A 21101-nucleotide genomic window follows, 5' to 3' on the forward strand; every position below is an offset into this window, starting at 1 on the left:
CAAGTGGACGCAAACTAGACAATACGGCCAAATCTACCGTATACACAGGATCCCAAATGGACGAAAACGCGATGCAAGCTACACTCCGCTAAAAAGCACCAACTAAAGACGACAAGTTTAGCACCACTCCGAAGCAGGCCAAATTGAAACTACCCCCCAGAAACCCTACCTACCACTACCCCTCAACAAAGAAACAAGGTTATAGTTCCCTACACACCATGAAATGACCAGATTTCACGGCCTCCACTTCCCCTACATATCGCACCCAACTGCACTAAATGACCTGCTCCAAAAGCGGGAAAATATCTCTACCACTTTTGAAGGCTTATAGCTAGACCTATGGGTTACCTAGAACCTCAACTATAGACTCATCATGTTCCTACATATGTATACTGTACCCTTAACTGCTCCTGAAACCACAGAACCTCATCTTGGTTTCTTTCCAGGCCCAAACCCTCAACCAGAGCAGACCGCTCCCGACGCTAACACACAAGACAATGGTGACACAAAGGTCAAACACAACTTTTTTTACAGGGGGATCTACCATACTTCTACACATCGCAAGAACTCCACATATGGCTCTATCCTGACCCTCTAGTCTTACCCAAAATTGACCTGATACCTCTGGGACACCCACAACCCAAACAGCACCCCAAAAGCAAAGTTCTATCTTCCCCATGTCATTCCCTATAGGATTCAATGATGGAGGCTCCCCTACACCTAACAGACAAACGGACGCCTAATTAAAGAAAAAATGGAAAAATCTTATTGGACAAAACAGGAGCATGCCTCTCACAGACTTTCCTTTAACAAAACAATAAAACCATTTAAATGCACAATATGGCGTTTATGTTCATATTTTAACAACACTATGGTTGAATGAATCTCTCACCACATTGACTTCTGCACTGCCACCCAGAAAAAGAGGCAACTTGGAGCCTACCTCAGTTTAATTTATGATCCTAGGAGGACATCTACGGGCCTTTTTAAGTACTACACCTATTATATTAGATCATCAGAAATGGGAGGGATAAACAGGAGATAGGCCTGTGCACCGTAAAACTAACTAGTTGAAACGAAACACAATTATATTCAAAACCTAACCCTAGCCCGTGCCATCCCTGGGTTGTCCCTCTACAAGCATAGTACTGCCCTCAGGTGCTGGTTTCTGCTACTCGTGTGGCGTGTTGCTCCTCCGCTGTCCACGGGTCATCCACGTCTGGACCCACCGGGAGAGCAATAGCGCTTGTGAATTACAGCAACATATAACATTGAATCACTCTTCTCTCCCCCAACACTGTTAGTATTTTTTATTTATATATATTTATATATATTTATATATTTATATATATATAGAACTACACATAACAACTAAGGAAATAAAAAAGTACAGAATAGAAAATGTAATATAACTGAATAGAGTAACAAGACGGGGACAGAATAGGGAGGGAAAGTTAGGGAAGTGACAGAATAGGGAGGGAAAGTTAGGGAAGTAAAGTATCAGAGAGGGAAAATATTGGGATAAATGAGGGACTATCATGACAAAGGATATTTAACTGATAGAAGATCTGACTGGGGATATCGCTAGGTTAATTTATAACAAAGTCTGGAAACTGAACTGAAAAGCAAACAGAAGAAAGAGGAGCTCAACATATAAGCCTTCGTAATGCCATACATTTCCCGCCTTTGAGTATCTCCCGCTGGTAAATTGAACCAATAGATAACAGAAAGATAGAAACGCCCAATTTGGGCGCAGTGGCTAGGTCTCTCCCTCCTAATTGCGCCCATTTTAAAAGGTGCGGGGTTCTCGGTCGAGGAAAAGATCCCTCTGAAGAAGCAGAAAATTCTGCGAAACGTCAGGGTTTTGCAAACAGGACTTCACAGTGGATTTTAACATTGCTTGGCTTTTAATCACCTTTTTGATTTTAACCAATATAATTAAAAGTTACGTTTTAGAGTTAAGATGTGGAGGGGTAAGGGGGAGCTCATTGCCTAAGGTGCACAGACACTTGGGGAAACAATCGGGATTTTAACCTGTGTGACAAGATCTTTTAACAGGATTGGACCCAGAAAGAACAACGGATTACTGCCCCAGCCTTTGAACTCGGGAACGTTAAGAAACAATCGGTAAACCTCATCTCCATCTCCATATCGCAATAACCCGGTCTACAAAGAACACGGCGAAAGAACAACGGATCACAGCCCCAGCCCTGGAATTCGGGAACGTCAAGAAACAACCGTAACCTCATCTCCACCTCCATATTTCAATAAACCCGGCAGACAAAATAACAAGGCGGTAAGGACTGGTTCTGAGCAGCACAAAAAGTATCGTGCTGTTCAGGCCTTCACATCTTCTATCTCTAAATATAGTTTTGCCCTGCTTTTTTGAATTACACTGTCCGGTCCTCCTCGACTGAGAACAACCTGATTGTAGTGTATTAAACTAGGAAGCGCATTATTTAGGCATTTTAGCCTCAGGGTTTAGTAACAATGCAGGCATTAATGCATTTAAAGACCAGGTCATATGATAGGACACCACAACCCCAAACCCAACCCTACGCATACAGACGGCCTGGCCTATACAAACCCCCAGACGAGGAGACAAGGCAGACTGCCAAACTGTACTTTAAATTAATACAGGCAACCCACCACATGGAGGTGGTGGAAAAAGCACTTAAAAACCAGACATTCCCCACTGGCATGATGAGACAGGTGCATCGTGTCACCAACTTTATCAAACCATCTTCACCCACAGACAACACCACAATAAAATTATCACAGAACACACACCAGTGGATGCAAAACAACATGAATATACTACAGGCACATTACCGGTCAATCACCTACACCATTACACAACAAATAAACACACCCAACACTCTGGCACTGACAATTGCAACAGGCTGGGCACATAAGAGGTACAAACATAAATTGACACCCACCACCATCATTAGAGTCGAAACCACCTTGAAACCCCCTCAGGCCACTTCCTCTCCCCAACAAACAACTATACAGACCAACACAATAGGAGACCAACCACATACACTTCCAGCAATAGAACACACCCCACTACAAACTTCCCGACCAACGATACTAACTTCAATTCCAAACCCAGTGCCCCTTCTCTCCTCAGCAGAGGAATTTCCACCTCTATCAAAACCTTGCCCCCTGCCAAAAAAACAACCATCATACCTACGGACACTATCACTGGGAAAACAACCGACCCTGAGTGAAACTTATAACCTTCGCACACAGACTCTTTCCAAAACACATCTTCACTCCCTACCCTCAACATCCACCTTCACTGATTCTTCCCTTTCCAATCAAAAAGGAGAGGTAAACATAGCAACCCCTACAACGGGAAAGGAGGAATGGAAAAGTCCAGTGGGCCCCCCTACTCCTAATGCAGCCACCCCTATCATAGCCCAGGTTCACCACACAGTTAACAGTCAAACAGAAACTTGTACACTTACAGCTACACCCATTAAACAAAACACTAACTGCAAAAGAGCACAGAGTAATGTATCAATATTACTAAGGGACATAATTACATCTGCTCCTCTTTCACCCACAGGAGGCGCCAGGAAAGGGGTACAGACGAGGACAGGGCAATTCAAGGGGCACATGACGATGATTAAAGGGCAAGACAATGGGCAACACCCCAAAGCTCCCAAATCCGAACCCCCACTAGAAACGAACATAGCTGTGCCTCTGCCTGTCCAGGGTTCCTGTACAACTGGCGCCTCAAAATACCCACCATCACCCCCACCACAGCCCCATCTTCAACCCCAACCCCAACCACAGCCTAAACCCACACACCCTTCCCAAAAACCCTTCTATCACAAGGCTAGGCCGAACTACAAGGTGGCAGATTGGAACATTGAGGGACACACACCAACACTCATCATAGGAGACTCAAACCTCAACCGGATCCCACCATTCAATAACCCCAACATCCAGGTAGACAGTTACCCAGGGGCAACATTCTATCATTTCATAAAAGTACTGGAGAAAACCCCCATACATACAGACACAGCGACTGTTGTTATCTCGGTGGGCCTGAACAACAAGGATCATGACCCATTCCAAACATCACTAAAACAGCTGTCAGGTATGCACAAGGAGGCAAAGAAAACATTTCCAAACGCAACAATATACATTCCTGTCATCAGCCATTCACCTCTTCTTACTCCACAGCAGAAGAGAAACCTTAAGCTCATCAACGCTTACATTACCACTAACTTCCCAACCCTATTAGAGATCCCACAAGACACATTTCACACAACAACAGATCTCATACACTGGACATCCACCACAGCAGACCTCATCTTTCAACACTGGTGTAGACAGTTAAATTTACATTAACCACAAGCCACAGTTTGGATAGAAATAACTTTTCTTGCAATCTCTTTCCTTCCCTAATAACCAGTGCAGATCCTCCACCAAGGGGAGCTGCGGACCAGTCAACAACTAATATCATGAATCTTTCCAAATCCTTTATACCCACAGCAGCACAGGTAAAGCTCCTGGAGAGAGGGTTGACATTCATCCCTCGCCCAAACAAATTTGATTGGGAGGAACTTCAAAGGGACACCCACAAATATCATAGAAGACTTAAACTGTTGGACTATTTTGACTACAACACAGATGACAATCACCTACCATTTACTTTACCATCTACCTGGGAACCTAAAACCTCCCAGATAGATGGTAGAATCAGGAGACTAATCAGAATAGACAAAAACACACTTCACAACCATCAGACTCACACAGATAGGGAGGATAACCTCACACACGTAGAAAGACAGGCAATACAACAACTTAAAAATAACCCACACATAATCATCAAACCAGCAGATAAAGGTTCAAAAATAGTAATATTAGATAAACATCAATACATGTATGAAGCCAACAGACAGTTATCAAACACCAAACATTATAAACAAATAGAAAACAGTATACAACCACAGACACAGACACAGCTAAGGACAATAATAAAAAGACTCTACGACCAACACTACATCACAGCAAAACAACGGGACTTTCTCTACGGTACAGACACCCCACGAGCTAGACTATTCTACTTACTGCTAAAAGTACACAAGGAACCGGAGACATGGACAATTCCCTTTGAAGTTCCTCCTGGCAGACCGATTGTCTCAGACTGCAATAGTGAATCCTATAACATTTCACAATACATAGATCACCATATCAACCCTCTCTCCACAAGGCACCCCAGCTTTCTCAGGGACACCTACCACTTCATGGAGAGGATTGGACCCATAGTTGTTCCCTCCCACACACACATATTCACAATAGACATTGATAGCCTATCCAACAACATACAGCAACAGGAATACAAGCAATTAGAAATATCTTTAAGAGATACCCAGACAACACTAGACCGGACAAAGAAATATTACAACTATTAGAAATCAGCCTGACTAGCAATTACTTTTTATTCAATGACCACTATTACCTGCAGGTGGAGGGAACAGCTATGGGCAAAAAATGTGCACCTACTTACGTCAATATATACATGGCTGAATGGGAGAGAGAGGCACTGGCCAAGTGTCCATATCAACCCACTTTTTATTACCGCTTTTTAGACGACATAATAGGGGCCTGGCCCCACGACATCCAGTTATTCACAGATTTTATAAACATTCTCAACGGTCATCATCCATCCATTAAGGTTAAATACACAATTAATCTGCAAGAAATCAACTTCCTATTAACAAATTTTCTTCAGTAATTACAACCAATTACAGATAACACAACACATTAGAGTCTACTTCAAACCAACATACACACACGGGTTACTTCATAAACACAGTTACCATCCTAAACATACATTTAAAGGAATAATAAAATCACAAATTATACGGTTCTACAGGATATCATCTTGCAAGCAAGACCTGGATTATGCAATAAATACACTATTCAATGCACTTAGAAGAGGATATTCAAAACGATTTTTAAGAACCATTAAAAACAACACATTGGCCGCCCTCCCTCCCATTCATCCAACACTCACAGACCACAGCAAATCATCCACCTCTCTTAACCTTAATCTCAATCCTACTCCTAACCTTAACCCCTCCCCAAACCTCACGCCTAACCTTAACCTCTCCCTTAACCCCACACCTAACCTTAACCTTTCCCCTAACCCCATGCCTAATCCTAACCTCTCCCCAAACCTCACGCCTAACCTTAACCTTTCCCCTAACCCCACACCTAACCCTAACCTTTCCCCTAACCCCACACCTAACCCTAACCTTTCCCTAAACCCCATGCCTAATCTTAACCTCTTCCCAAACCTCACGCCTAACCTTAACCTTTCCCCTAACCCAACGCCTAACCTTAACCTTTCCCTTAACCCCACACCTAACCTTAACCTCTCCCCAAACCCCACGCCTAATCTTAGCCTCTTCCCAAACCTCACGCCTAACCTTAACCTTTCCCTTAACCCCACGCCTAACCTTAACCTTTCCCTTAACCCCATGCCTAACCTTAACCTCAACCTTTCCCCAAACCCCACGCCTAACCCTAATGTGTACCATTACCCTAACCAGGGTTCTCATCCTATCTCCCTCCCTTACCCTAATCCTGACTCCCCTATGGAAAGTGATCTGCACCAATCACTAAACCGAAACACTTCCTCTGTCTCTCCTCCCTTGTCATCAATACTCAATCAACAGACAATTATCATCCCCCTAGTAACCACATTTTCACATAGAATTAGACCCCTACATCAATCAATCAAACACAACTTCTCTACAGTTCAGCACACTTACATACCACTCAAACCATACAGAATCATTTCAGCATTTAGAAAAAACAAAAACTTAAAGGACCTCCTCACCAAAGCAAAATTCAGTAGTAAGCCACCACAAGACCTCAAACCTCATCATTTCCATTTTCGACAGATAAAGTTCATTACAAATATACACAGCCACACATCAGCACCAGTACAAGAATCTTATTCATTGAACACACATAACACCATTTATATCATTACATGTACACTTTGCAATAAACAATACATTGGAGAAACCAAACACACCATAGAAACCAGACTCAAACAACACCTGTATAACATTAAAAGGGCACACCTACAAACGGAACTCATAACCCACTTCCAGGAGCACCCCATCACTCACCTTACCATATCAGGGTTACAGTCACATATAGGCTGGACCTGTGGGCAGCGAAGGAGGGTAGAACGGGAGTGGATCCAGCACCTACAGACAATAACGCCAAATGGCCTGAACGAGAGGTTTTAGAAAATGGGTTTTAACAGACAGGAAAATGGATGGAGAAGAACATGGTTTTATTCATATTTTATTTTTACTCTATATATTTATGGTTTGTTTGGTTTTAGTTTGGCACTTCCTCTTTTAGGTTTTTCCTTTCCTTCAACAAAACAATAAAACCATTTAAATGCACAATATGGCGTTTATGTTCATATTTTAACAACACTATGGTTGAATGAATCTCTCACCACATTGACTTCTGCACTGCCACCCAGAAAAAGAGGCAACTTGGAGCCTACCTCAGTTTAATTTATGATCCTAGGAGGACATCTACGGGCCTTTTTAAGTACTACACCTATTATATTAGATCATCAGAAATGGGAGGGATAAACAGGAGATAGGCCTGTGCACCGTAAAACTAACTAGTTGAAACGAAACACAATTATATTCAAAACCTAACCCTAACCCTAACCCCCCTAACCCTAACCCTAACCCTAACCCCTAACCCTAACCCTCTAACCCTAACCCTAACCCTAACCCCTAACCCTAACAATAACCCGACTCAAAACTAGAAACCTAACCCTAACCCTAACCCTAACCCCTAACCCTAACCCTAACCCTCTAACCCTAACCCCAACCCCCAACCACTAACCCTAACCCTAACCCTAACCCTACATGACTGGAGTGCACCCCCTCCCTTCCTCCCTCCGGTTTCCACGTGTCAGAGATGGAAGTGGATCAACCGACTCAAAACTAGAAACCAAACACTAGCGAGTCACCGCTGCATTGCCTGCCGAGGGATCTGGACGCAGCAAGCCAAGGCAATTTTCATCCCAAAAAATATTTACTGGGATCATCTTAAATCTGGCTTTTTATAGGGGTGTTAACCTGTTAGAGCTCTAGGGGCGCTATTTCATTTTTGGATAAAAAACGTTCCCGTTTTAAGCGCGATATTTTGTCACGAAAAGATGCTCGACTATGCACAGTTTTGGAAAGAAAACACTCTGAAGTTTCAGAATCTGCAAAGATTTTGTCTGTAAGTGCCCCAGAACTCATTCTACAGGCGAAACCAAGATGATGCATCACCCAGGAATTAACAGAATTTCTGAAGCTCTGTTTTCCATTCTCTCCTTATATGGCTGTGATTGCGCAACGAATGAGCCTACACTTTCTGTCGTTCGCCCAAGGTCTTAGCAGCATTGTGACGTATTTGTAGGCATATCATTGGAAGATTGACCATAAGAGACTACATTTTCCAAGTGTCCGCCTGGTGTCCTGCGTCGAATTCGGTGCGCAATTGCCAGCTGCTTCTACTTTACCATTTGATTCAGGGGAGAAAGCATGTGTCCAAGAACGATGTATCAATGAAGAGATATGTGAAAAACACCTTGATGATTGATTCTAAACAACGTTTGCCATGTTTTCAGTCGATATTATGGAGTTAATTTGGAAAAAAGTTTGCGTTTTGAGGACTGAATTTATGGATTTTTTTTGGTAGCCAAATGTGATGTATAAAACGGAGCTATTTCTAATACACAAGGAATCTTTTTGGAAAAACTGAGCATCTGCTATCTAACTGAGAGTATCCTCATTGAAAACATCAGAAGTTCTTCAAAGGTAAATGATTTTATTTGAAGGCTTTTATGTTTTTGTTAATGTTGCGTGCTGGATGCTAACGCTAATGCTAACGCTAAATGCTAACGCGAAATGCTAACTCTAGCTAGCTACTTTTACACAAATTATTGTTTTCCTATGGTTGAGAAGCATATTTTGAAAATCTGAGATGACAGTGTTGTTTACAAAAGGCTAAGCTTGAGAGATGGCATATTTATTTCATTTCATTTGCGATTTTCATAAATAGTTAACGTTGTGTTATGCTAATGAGCTTGCTGATAGATTTACACAATCCTGGATACAGGGGTTTTTTCATAGCTAAACGTGACGCAGAAAACGGAGCGATTTGTCCTAAACAAATAATCTTTCAGGAAAAACTGAACATTTGCTATCTGAGAGTCTCCTCATTGAAAACATCTGAAGTTCTTCAAAGGTAAATGATTTTTTTGAATGCTTTTCTGTTTTTTTGTGTAAATGTTGCCAGCTGAATGCTAATGCTAAATGCTACGTTAGCCATCAATACTGTTACACAAATGCTTGTTTTGCAATGGTTGAGAAGCATATTTTGAAAATCTGAGATGACAGTGTTGTTAACAAAAGGCTAAGCTTGAGAGCTAGCATATTTATTTCATTTCATTTGCGATTTTCATGAATAGTTAACGTTGCGTTATGGTAATGAGCTTGAGTCTGTATTCACGAACCCGGATCCGGGATGGGGAGATCAGAAAGGTTAACCCTCCACCCAACATACTTCCTAAAGGATTGGTTTGATGGTGTACAGGTCAAAAATAATCATTAGATTAAATACTACCTAAAAATGACCCTACTCTACTCCTGACCCCTGGATGCACATCGCCTACTCTTTTTCCAACTAAAAGGCATTTTTTACTAAAGACCCTGGATTCAACTACAACATACTCCAACTGACTTTTTTGATGAACACTACCCCCTCCACTTTTTCAACCAAAGAGGACTTCCTTTCAAAGATACCACCTTTTCCAACTAAAGACGAAGATTTTGTTCAAGACATCACCTTTTTCTACCAAAGAGGACTTTTTTAGAGATATCACCTTTCCAAACAAAGATTTTGCTCAAGACATCACCTTTTTCTACCAAAGAGGATTTTTCTAAAGATATCACCTTTCCAACTAAAGACAAAGATTTTGTTCCAGACATCACCTTTTTTAACTAAAGACAAGATTTTTTTACCATGGAACTAGACTTTACCACACTGACACAGGTGTAAGAGACTTTTACCCATCCTGACAACCGTATTTCCAACTTAGGAGCAAAAGGAAACAAATTATAATACAGGCTCACCACACTCATACCCCTGCACCATATACCCACATACCAAAAAAAAACAGGTAAGTACCAACATCCTACACCAGAACCTCCCCCAGGTAAGTATTCCCCCCACTGGAGTAGTCCCATCATCTTCGGAGGACACACATCACTGGAAACAGCCCAAAAAGTTTTTCCGGACCTGTATCTCCCATTCCCCAAGTGGACGCAAAGTAGACAATACGGCCAAATCTACCGTATACACAGGATCCCAAATGGACGAAAACGCGATGCAAGCTACACTCCGCTAAAAAGCACCAACTAAAGACGACAAGTTTAGCACCACTCCGAAGCAGGCCAAATTGAAACTACCCCCCAGAAACCCTACCTACCACTACCCCTCAACAAAGAAACAATGTTATAGTTCCCTACACACCATGAAATGACCAGATTTCACGGCCTCCACTTCCCCTACATATCGCACCCAACTGCACTAAATGACGTGCTCCAAAAGCGGGAAAATATCTCTACCACTTTTGAAGGCTTATAGCTAGACCTATGGGTTACCTAGAACCTCAACTATAGACTCATCATGTTCCTACATATGTATACTGTACCCTTAACTGCTCCTGAAACCACAGAACCTCATCTTGGTTTCTTTCCAGGCCCAAACCCTCAACCAGAGCAGACCGCTCCCGACGCTAACACACAAGACAATGGTGACACAAAGGTCAAACACAACTTTTTTTACAGGGGGATCTACCATACTTCTACACATCGCAAGAACTCCACATAAGGCTCTATCCTGACCCTCTAGTCTTACCCAAAATTGACCTGATACCTCTGGGACACCCACAACCCAAACAGCACCCCAAAAGCAAAGTTCTATCTTCCCCATGTCATTCCCTATAGGATTCAATGATGGAGGCTCCCCTACACCTAACAGACAAACGGACGCCTAATTAAAGACAAAATGGAAAAATCTCATTGGACAAAACAGGAGCATGCCTCTCACATGTACACCGCATGCACACCTTGTACACCAATATGATTCAATCTTTGGCAAACCACACCACCATTATTTCCTATAAAAGAGGAGCACCCCTCAGTCTGTAAATGATTAGTTATTGGAGAAACAAGACCAAGATGAGACTCTGGACAAGGCGGATACGGTATATTAGAGGCCTTTTAATCAAGCATAATAATATCTGGCAAACGTGCAGCACGGCTCCTATTCGTCCAACCCTTAGGGAGCTTTCGGAAAAAGAGGCCTACAACATATTTGGGCAGTTCATTCATACATTGAAATGACATAGGTAGATTCTGGTAGTTCTGGCTCCTGGTTGGTTGTTCGTAGGTGATAGACAGTCCTCTCCAGCCTGGCGTCAGTATCCCATTGGTTCTCGACAGAGTTCTTTGTCTTTGGAGCCCATCCCAAAGGGTTTTGAGCAGTGTATATTTATGGGTTGTCAGTGTGTTTTATCTTATTCCGCCACCCTGGTGGGGGTTTCCCGTGCAGTTAGTATATTGAGAAACAGAGAGAGAGGGAGGGTATAACACAGAGTACAAGCCAAAATTGTATGGTTATGCCCAGGCAGACAACAGTCAGTGAATGCGTCATTACATGTTTTAATATGTTATTACAACAAGTCTCAGCATCATTAGGGTCTACAGACCCCGAAGAGCCTTCAACTGGACAAAGACTCAAGCTGGAACTCTACAAGGACCACCTCTTCCTCAACGGATCGACTGGGCTCTAGCTATATGCTCACCCCTAAAAGACACCTCACCGGGATCAAGACATCAAGCTGGGGCTTCACACACACCTTGGGCTCTAGCTACATGCTACTCCCTCAAAGACATCTCACCAGGATCTAGACATCAAGCAGGGACTTCACACACACACACCCCTTGGGCTCTAGCTATATGCTACTCCCTAAAAGACACCTCACCGGGATCAAGAATTCAAGTTGGATCTTCATACCCCCTGGGCTTTAGCTATACGCCACCCCCTAAAAAACACCTCACCGGGATCAAGACATCAACTGGGGCTCTGTACTCCCTACGGGCATCTCATCGGAAAGACTGGGCTCTAGCTATAGCTACTCCCTAAAAGACACCTCACCGGGATCAAGACACCAGCTGGTACTCTGCACCCCCCACACACCTCTCATCCCCGACCATTCTCCTCCCGGAAAAAGCCTACATCTTTATGCTACACCGTGAATCGGATCACTTCAAGCTGTACCCTAACCCCTACTATTCCCTCCCTACATATAGATACTCCCACAACGGACCTTCATAGACCTTCCAGACCGTCGAACCTCAACCACACATACACCCACACACACACCCTAATTTTTCCGGTCCATAATACGGCTTTTTACCGCATTACGACCGAGTGTGCTTTTTTGCACCTTTTTTTCTCCTCCCTGCTACCTGATGAAGCAGAGTTAGGAAGGCAGGTCCCACACGGACTTCGGGGGTACCTCCTTTTGGCTACCTATTTTCATTTGTACTTTTTTCTTACCCTTATTTTGAGTTTTACACAGGGACACACTACAACGGAATATCTACGAGACAGCGATGACTCTGGGCACTCTGATGGCTACTCAGACCCCCTACTTCACCACAAAACAAGCCCAAAAAAATTCGACAGGGCATAGTTATCCACATAGACCCTCTACACATTTTAAAAGAGACGCACAGAGGGTCCGGCCGAAAAAAAGTTTCGACCGGCAACCTAGTCTCATCATAGGATCGTCGCATTCACCTTACATAAGACTCTCTTTTTCAGGCTTCTACGAATGGCATAATAGGCCCCCACCCACTCCGACCACATAGGACAACCTGAACTCACCAACCCAAGATCTACTCAGAACCAAAGACAAAGAACCCCCCCAAAGAAAACAGCTTACCCCCACCATACCAGGGGACCCAGTGACCTGGTCATACCCTCATAAGGTTGACATAGGAACGGGCTCCTTTTGGGCAATGCAAACCCTCCTAAACTTCCCCCACATCATACCCTGACCAGGGTGATTGAGGGAACGTAACAGAGGCAGAGTGTTAAGGTGGCCTCTGATTTTTTATCTCCATCCCATACCCAGACCTGGGTTGGATGGAATGAAATTCAGCAGGAACAGGTTATAACTCCACAACCATCTATCTCCACATACTCTTCCCAGCCAACACCACCCAACATAGGTTTGCTGAACAGAACCACTGGATGAATCCCCCAGCTGGCAACTAGACCCACAACTAATCCCACCCCATGGGTCTCTGGGACCCCCTAGACACCAAACCTCTCAAAACATCTGAAAGAAGAAACGCACAGAGGGGCCAGCCGAAGAAAAGTTTTGACCGGCAACCTAGTCTCATCATAGGAACGTTGACTTCACCCTCACACAGAGTCCCCTTTTCAGGCTTCTACGAATGGCATAATAGGCCCCCACCCACTCCGGCCACATAGGACAACACGGTCTCACCAACCCAAGACCTACTAGAACCAAAGACAAAGAAACCCCTCCAAGAAAGCAGCCCACCCCAACCATACCAGGAGACCCAGAGATCCGGTAATACCCTCACAAGGTTGACATAGGAACGGACTCCTTTTGGACAACGCAAACACTCCTAACCTTCCCTCACATTATACCCTGACCAGGGGATTGACGGAATGGAGCAGAGGCAGAGTGTTGAAGTGACCTCTGAACTTTCCTTCCCATCCCATACCCTGTTCAGGGTGGTATGGAGTGAAAATCAGTAAGAACAGGTTAACATCCCGCTACCACCTACCTCCATATACTCTCCCCAGTCTACCCCATCTTAAATGGGATTGCTGGACAGAACCACTGGATGAATTCCCCAGCTGGCTACTAGAATCACAGCATTCCCACACCATGGGACTCCAGGACCCCCAAGACACCCAAACCTCTCAAAGGACAAGCTGTAGACCTCACATACAGATCACCTCTTCAAACAGCACACCACCACCGCTAACCACACCATAGGATGTAAATAATGGACACGGATGCCCCAGAAAATAATCCCTCACACAGGGGTAGACTACACCTACACCTGTCCACTGTTACTCTACAGAGATGGATATAGCTAAACAAAGCTATCTACTTGAGGAACCCAGCTCCACTAAAAAGTCCACCTCCAGATACCCAACGGGCCGGATTTATCCACAACATTCTGTCCAACAGCACACCCAGCTAAGAGCGATACCCTCTCCAATCCAGCATCATTGGATCAACACCTCAAGAGGAGGACCGAAACCACAGTAATATAGATACTGAATGGAACATCAGGCCCCCACCACTACGGCTGGACCACCACTGAGGCTTTCAGTACAGCGGAGGAACGCCCGGACATACACTGCACCTGCACCTTACACACCCCACATCCCATACAAAAGACAGGGGGTCATTAAGACCACAAAAACAGACCTCCAATAGCACCATAGAGTTACCATGACCATGGACTCTCAATATAACTTTCCTTTAGCTACTTTACTAGCACTATAGAGTTACCATGACCATGGACTCTCAATAATACTTTTCCTTTAGCCACTTTACTAGCACTATAGAGTTACCGTGACCACGGACTCTCAAAAATTCTTACCTCCAGTTACTCTACTTACAATTAAAAAATAAATAAATAAATAAATAATAATATGGATATATATATATATATTAACATATATGTATATTAATTTTATTTTTGTTTTTCAAGTTTCTTGAACTCGGGGTTACCATGACCATGGACCCTTGACGAAAATAAACTATAAAATAGAACCTAAATAACTAATATTATATACTGTTAACCCTCACCAACTCACCATCCTTCCAAAAATACCTCTCTGAAGATCCCCACCAGCATCCCCAACGGACGAGAACCTTTTTTCTCCAACTACTCTGGGGACCACGGCTTTGGCGACTCACCCGCAGCGAGTAGATCCTAAGCAATTAGGCCCGACCATACACCAAGCATGAAGATTGGAGGAAATGGTACAGACCGCACTCCTCCGGGACCCCTCTGGGGCCTGTTGGCAGACCTATCGGCACAACCCTCCCAGCCCCATTACATACGGGAGACTCACGTAACGCGCTGGACGACTATCTACCCCAGATTAGAGCTGGATTGGCAGTATGTTCAGTACCCATACAGACCAGCTGGATTCGATTAGACATGGGCTGATTCAGAGTTAAGATCCTGGAAGGGAATAACCCCTGAATTACACAACATGATTGAAAACATCCAGGACCTAACGACTGACGAACACGGAAGTAAATACATAGACAACATGGAGCTAAGAAAAAAGGATCCGAGGGGGAGTAAACTCCTAGGTTGCACTATGGTTTCCACATCCGTTGACAAAGCGGACCTAGACATCATGACCACACCACTCGATATGGACACATGGCAACCAACCGAGGACCAAACCTTCACAAGGTGCGCAACTCAAGGGATTTTGCCTGATCCTACATCGAGTTTACAGACCTACCTAAACTCTACCATTCTAAAAACTATACCTGACCCTAACCCTAACCTTAACCATCCTAAAATCCTTACCTAACCTTAACCCTCACCCTAACCCTAAACCTAACCTTAATCTAAATATTATGATAATAATAATAATAATATTATATTATTATATTAAGTGGGCAACCATGGGGCCTACAACCTTGGCCGGCCGCGCCCGGACCCCTCCGGCCTACGCGCACATGAGTGGAGTGCACCCCCTCCCTTCCCCCCTCCGGTTTCCACGTGTCAGAGATGGAAGTGGATCAACCGACTCAAAACTAGAACCCTAACCCTAACCCTAACCGTAACCCCTAACCCTAACCCTAACCCTAACCCCTAACCCTAACCCTAACCTTAACCCCTAACCCTAACCCCTAACCCTAACCCAAAACGTGAATAAATCAAAAAGTACACCTCCAATCTGGATGGGGTTTTTTTTGAGACAAGCATTTCCATTCAATTAAAAACGTTTTTGTAAAACGAAAAACTCACACACACACACAGCAAGGACGGAGTGACACCGTGTGGGGCTTAGAGACAGACAGAGCCTGCAATAGTTACCTTTGTTCGAACTATCAAAGAACCGTTAGACCTAGAGCCCTGAAACTTTAGAAACCTGTTATAGAGCTCAAGTCGATAGTGCACGGTGAGTTATGTGGCTCTAGATGGTTCTCAGACCTTTGCAATAATTTCAATTCATTTTGACCATTACGAAAATGACGACATTTAGAAAAGTCGCAGAGTCGCAAGACTAGGTGCATTAAAACCACCTCGGCCCATAGAGATGGACCCCAACGTTTCTGTCCGATAGCTCATTCAAGGACCCCGTAGCAACGCCCGGAAAAAGTGGATTTTCAGCACTAATTAAGGTCGCTGCTCGGGCTCCAAATGACCTACCGAGCCAAAACTTGGGATTCGAGGTCGCCTCAGCTAGGCCTACACATGTCAGAACTGGACCCGCAGCTAGATAGTACCTACGTGTTATATGTTTTTATTATGGTTTAAACAGAAGGCGCTGTGAATTCGGGGCCTGCTCTGAAATATGTGATAGTTGGCATCTAAACGAGTTGGAAAAAGTGGGTGTGGTGTCAGTTTGTATCAGTTTGGTGTCAGAATGATATCAAAAATTAACTGATGGACAGTGACTTGCTGGCTAACTTTTGTCCATTTGCAATATGTTTAAACAGCGAGGTACCATCACCAAAATGACATTCTGAAATCAACACCAACGAGCGACGGAGAGGAACCAGAATCACTGCCCGGCCGTCCCGAGTTCCTGCAGTTTTTTTGAGCATGTCAAATCCGTGATGGTATATACTCATTGAAACATATTGCAAATGGACAGCTGTGCGCCTGGTGATTGGAACTGGTTACCAGGATAACATTTTTATAATAGTTTTAAATGCCTTTAGGGGTGTGCAAGGGGTCCATGGTTGGGTAGGGAGCACCCCCCATCCGAGCCCATCGAATAGGGGGTGCCCCTAGTCATTTTGGACAATTTTCGTAAACGTAAAAAACGACAGAGTCACACTTCTCTCATGTCACCATCGAGCGATGGAGAGGAACCACTAGCACTGCCCGGCCATCCCGAGTTCATCGGGCCAGTCAATTTTGCATTTCTGCAGAATTTATGAGCAATTCCCTCACTTTCATTGAGCCACGGAGCCACGGAGAAAACTTGCTTGCGTTAGACTCCTTGGTCCGTGTTTCAAGATGGGTCGGGTGGGTTGCCGACCTCGCCACTGACCCCTGGAGTCCAGTTTACGTGAGCCGATCCCCGCCCTGGCAACACAACGAGGTTGGGTGCTCACTGAGGACAGTCCGACCCGGTTGAAAATCGCACCGGGGGCAAGGGGCCCCATGCCCCCCCGCAGGGGGACATAACGCAGCGGGTACTAAGTCCTTGGCCCCGGGAAGCAGCGAGTATGGAGTAGGGGCACTGTAAAGCTCACGGCTGAAACCGGTAGCCACCTTCGCCCCAAGCCCTTCCAAGCCAACCCGGAGCCAGTCGCGGCGCACCACCGACGGAGAAAATGCGCCCGGCGGGGGCCGATCCGACCGGGGGTCAGTCCCACAAGGGGATCTGACCACACCGGAACGGCCGACCCTGACCCGCCGAGTTAAATCCTCCAGGCAGACTCCGTTTACCTCTCAACGGTTTCACGCCCTTTTGGACTCTCTCTTCAAAGTTCTTTTCAACTTTCCCTTGTCGACAATCGGTATTTAGCCTTAGATGGAGTTTCCCACCCGCTTTAGGCTGCATTCCCAAGCAACCCGACTCCGAGAAGACCGGACCCCGGCGCGCCGTTACCGGCCTCACACGTTCACGGGCTTAGCCTCAATAAGAAGGACTCAGGCCCCCGATCGACACCGGGCAAAGCGGTCTTCTATACGCCTGTCCGTCGGGCGGACAGGGATTCGGCGCTGGGCTCTTCCTTCTTCGCTCGCTGCTACTGAGGGAATCCTGGTTAGTTTATTTTCCTCCGCTTAGTAATATGCTTAAATTCAGCGGGTTGTCTCATCTGATCTGAGGTCGTAGTCAAAGTGAATGGAGTGTCTTTTATCTGTCAACCCCCAGTTCCCTTTTGTCCACCAAGCCGCCATGCCGGTTTAACCCACTAGGGCACATTCCCCTATCATTTCCTTGTAACCATAAACCATATCTACTTGTTTGTTTGTGCATTTCTGTGATTATTTAGTAAGTTAATAAATAAATGATTTAATACAATTGATGTATGGATGACTAATAGTGGAGACTGGGTTCGAGCAGATAACCAACAATTTACGATGTTTAGAATGAGACTAACGTGAGGTAAAGGATAATTCATAATGAATTAGACTAATTGATCGGATATTAAAATATCTGAAAGTTTATTAGGAAAATTATAACTTTGTAATCGGAATATTTTCCTTGGTGCCCCGACTTCCTAGTTAATTACATCTACCTGATTAGTTAATCACATAATAATAATTACAGAAAATTGATTTGATAAACTACAAGTCTTCAGTTTAATGATTTAATGATGCCAAAGACACCTCCCTCTCCTCAGCAGAGGAATTTCCACCTTTATCAAAGCCTGCTCCTGCCAAAAAGACAACCATCATACCTACGGACACTATCACTGGGAAAACAACCGACCCTGATTGAAACCTATAACCTTCGCACACAGACTCTTTCCAAAACACATATTCACTCCCTACCCTCAACATCCACTTTCACTGATTCTTCCCTTTCCAATCCAAAAGGAGAGGCAAGAATAGCAACCCCTACAACTGGAAAGGAGAAATGGAAAAGTCCAGTGGGCCCCCCTACTCCTAAAGCAGTCACTCCTATCATAGCCCAGGTTCACCACACAGTCAACAGTCAAAAAGAAACTTGTACACTTATAGCTACACCCATTAAACAAAACACTAACTGTAAAGGAGCACAGAGTAATGTATCAATATTACTAAGGGACATAATTACATCTGCTCCTCTTTCACCCACAGGAGGCGCCAGGCAAGGGGTACAGACAAGGACAGGGCAACTCAAGGGGCATATGATGATGATTAAAGGGCAAGACAATGGGCAACACCCCAAAGCTCCCAAATCCGAACCCCCACAAAAAACGAATATCGCTGTGCCTCTGCCTGTCCAGGGCCCCAGTACAATTGGCGCCTCAAAATACCCACCATCATCCCCACCACAACCCCATCTTCAACCCCAACAACAGCCTAAAATAACACACCCTCCCCAAAAATCCATTTATCACAAGGCTAGGCCGAATTACAAGGTGGCAGATTAGAACATTGAGGGACACACACCAACACTCATCATAGGAGACTCAAACCTCAACCGGATCCCACCATTCAATAACCCCAACATCCAGGTAGACAGTTACCCAGGGGCAACATTCTATCATTTCACAAAGGTACTGGAGAAAACCCTCATACATACAGACACAGCAACTGTTGTTATCTCGGTGGGCTTGAACAACAGGGATCACGACCCATTCCAAACATCACTAAAACAGTTCTCAGGTATGCACAAGAAGGCAAAGAAAACATTTCCAAACGCAACAATATACATTCATCAGCCATTCACCTCTTCTTACTCTACAGCAGAAGAGAAACCTTAAGCTCATCAACGCTTACATTACCACTAACTTCCCAACCCTATTAGAGATTCCACAAGACACATTTCACACAACAACAGATCTCATACCCTGGACATCCACCACAGCAGACCTCATCTTTCAACACTGGTGTAGACAGTTACATTTACATTAACCACAAGCCACAGTTTGGATAGAAATAACTTTTCTTGCAATCTCTTTCCTTCCCTAATAACCAGTGCAGATCCTCCACCAAGGGGAGCTGCGGACCAGTCAACAACTAATTTCATGAATCTTTCCAAATCCTTCATACCCACAGCAGCACAGGTAAAGCTCCTGGAGAGAGGGTTGACATTCATCCCTCGCCCAAACAAATTTGATTGGGAGGAACTTCAAAGGGACACCCACAAATATCATAGAAGACTTAAACTGTTGGACTATTTTGACTACAACACAGATGACAATCACCTACCATTTACTTTACCATCTACCTGGGAACCTAAAACCTCCCAGATAGATGGTAGAATCAGGAGACTAATCAGAATAGACAAAAACACACTTCACAACCATCAGACTCACACAGATAGGGAGGATAACCTGACACACGTAGAAAGACAGGCAATACAACAACTTAAAAATAACCCACACATAATCATCAAACCAGCAGATAAAGGTTCAAAAATAGTAATATTAGATAAACATCAATACATGTATGAAGCCAACAGACAGTTATCAAACACCAAACATTATAAACAAATAGAAAACATTATTCAACCACCTACACAGACAAAGTTAAGGACAATAATATAATAACGACCTAGACTATTCTACCTACTGCTAAAAGTACACAAGGAACCGGTGACATGGACAATTCCCTTTGAAGTTCCTCCTGGCAGACCGATTGTCTCAGACTGCAATAGTGAATCCTATAACATTTCACAATATATAGATCATCACATTAACCCTCTCTCCACCAGGCATCCCAGCTTTCTTAGGGACACATACCACTATATGGAGAGGATTGGACCCATAGATGTTCCCTCCCACACACACATATTCACAATAGATATGGATAACCTATATACTAATATAAATACAGAAACAGGAATACAAGCAATTAGAAATATCTTTAAGAGATACCCAGACAACACTAGACCGGACAAAGACATATTACAATTATTAGAAATCAGCCTGACTAGCAATTACTTTTTATTCAACGATCACTATTACCTGCAGATGGAGGGAACAGCGATGGGCAAAAAAATGTGCCTGTATACGCCAATATATACATGGCTGAATGGGAGAGAGAGGCACTGGCCAAGTG

At 44.1% G+C, this 21101-nt stretch overlaps 1 protein-coding gene across 1 annotated transcript; it reads left to right on the forward strand.

Annotated features, from left to right (window-relative positions):
• Positions 1-3630: 3630 nt before the first annotated feature.
• On the forward strand, positions 3631-4365 carry LOC149970315 (uncharacterized). The gene has a single exon (XM_090226221.1). It carries the CDS (start codon positions 3631-3633, stop codon positions 4363-4365), a length of 735 nt encoding a protein of 244 aa, XP_090082347.1.
• Positions 4366-21101: the final 16736 nt, after the last annotated feature.

Source organism: Oncorhynchus mykiss, chromosome 29, assembly GCF_057628025.1.
Source record: "Oncorhynchus mykiss isolate SJ-2025 chromosome 29, ASM5762802v1, whole genome shotgun sequence".
Taxonomy (NCBI): Eukaryota; Metazoa; Chordata; class Actinopteri; order Salmoniformes; family Salmonidae; genus Oncorhynchus; species Oncorhynchus mykiss.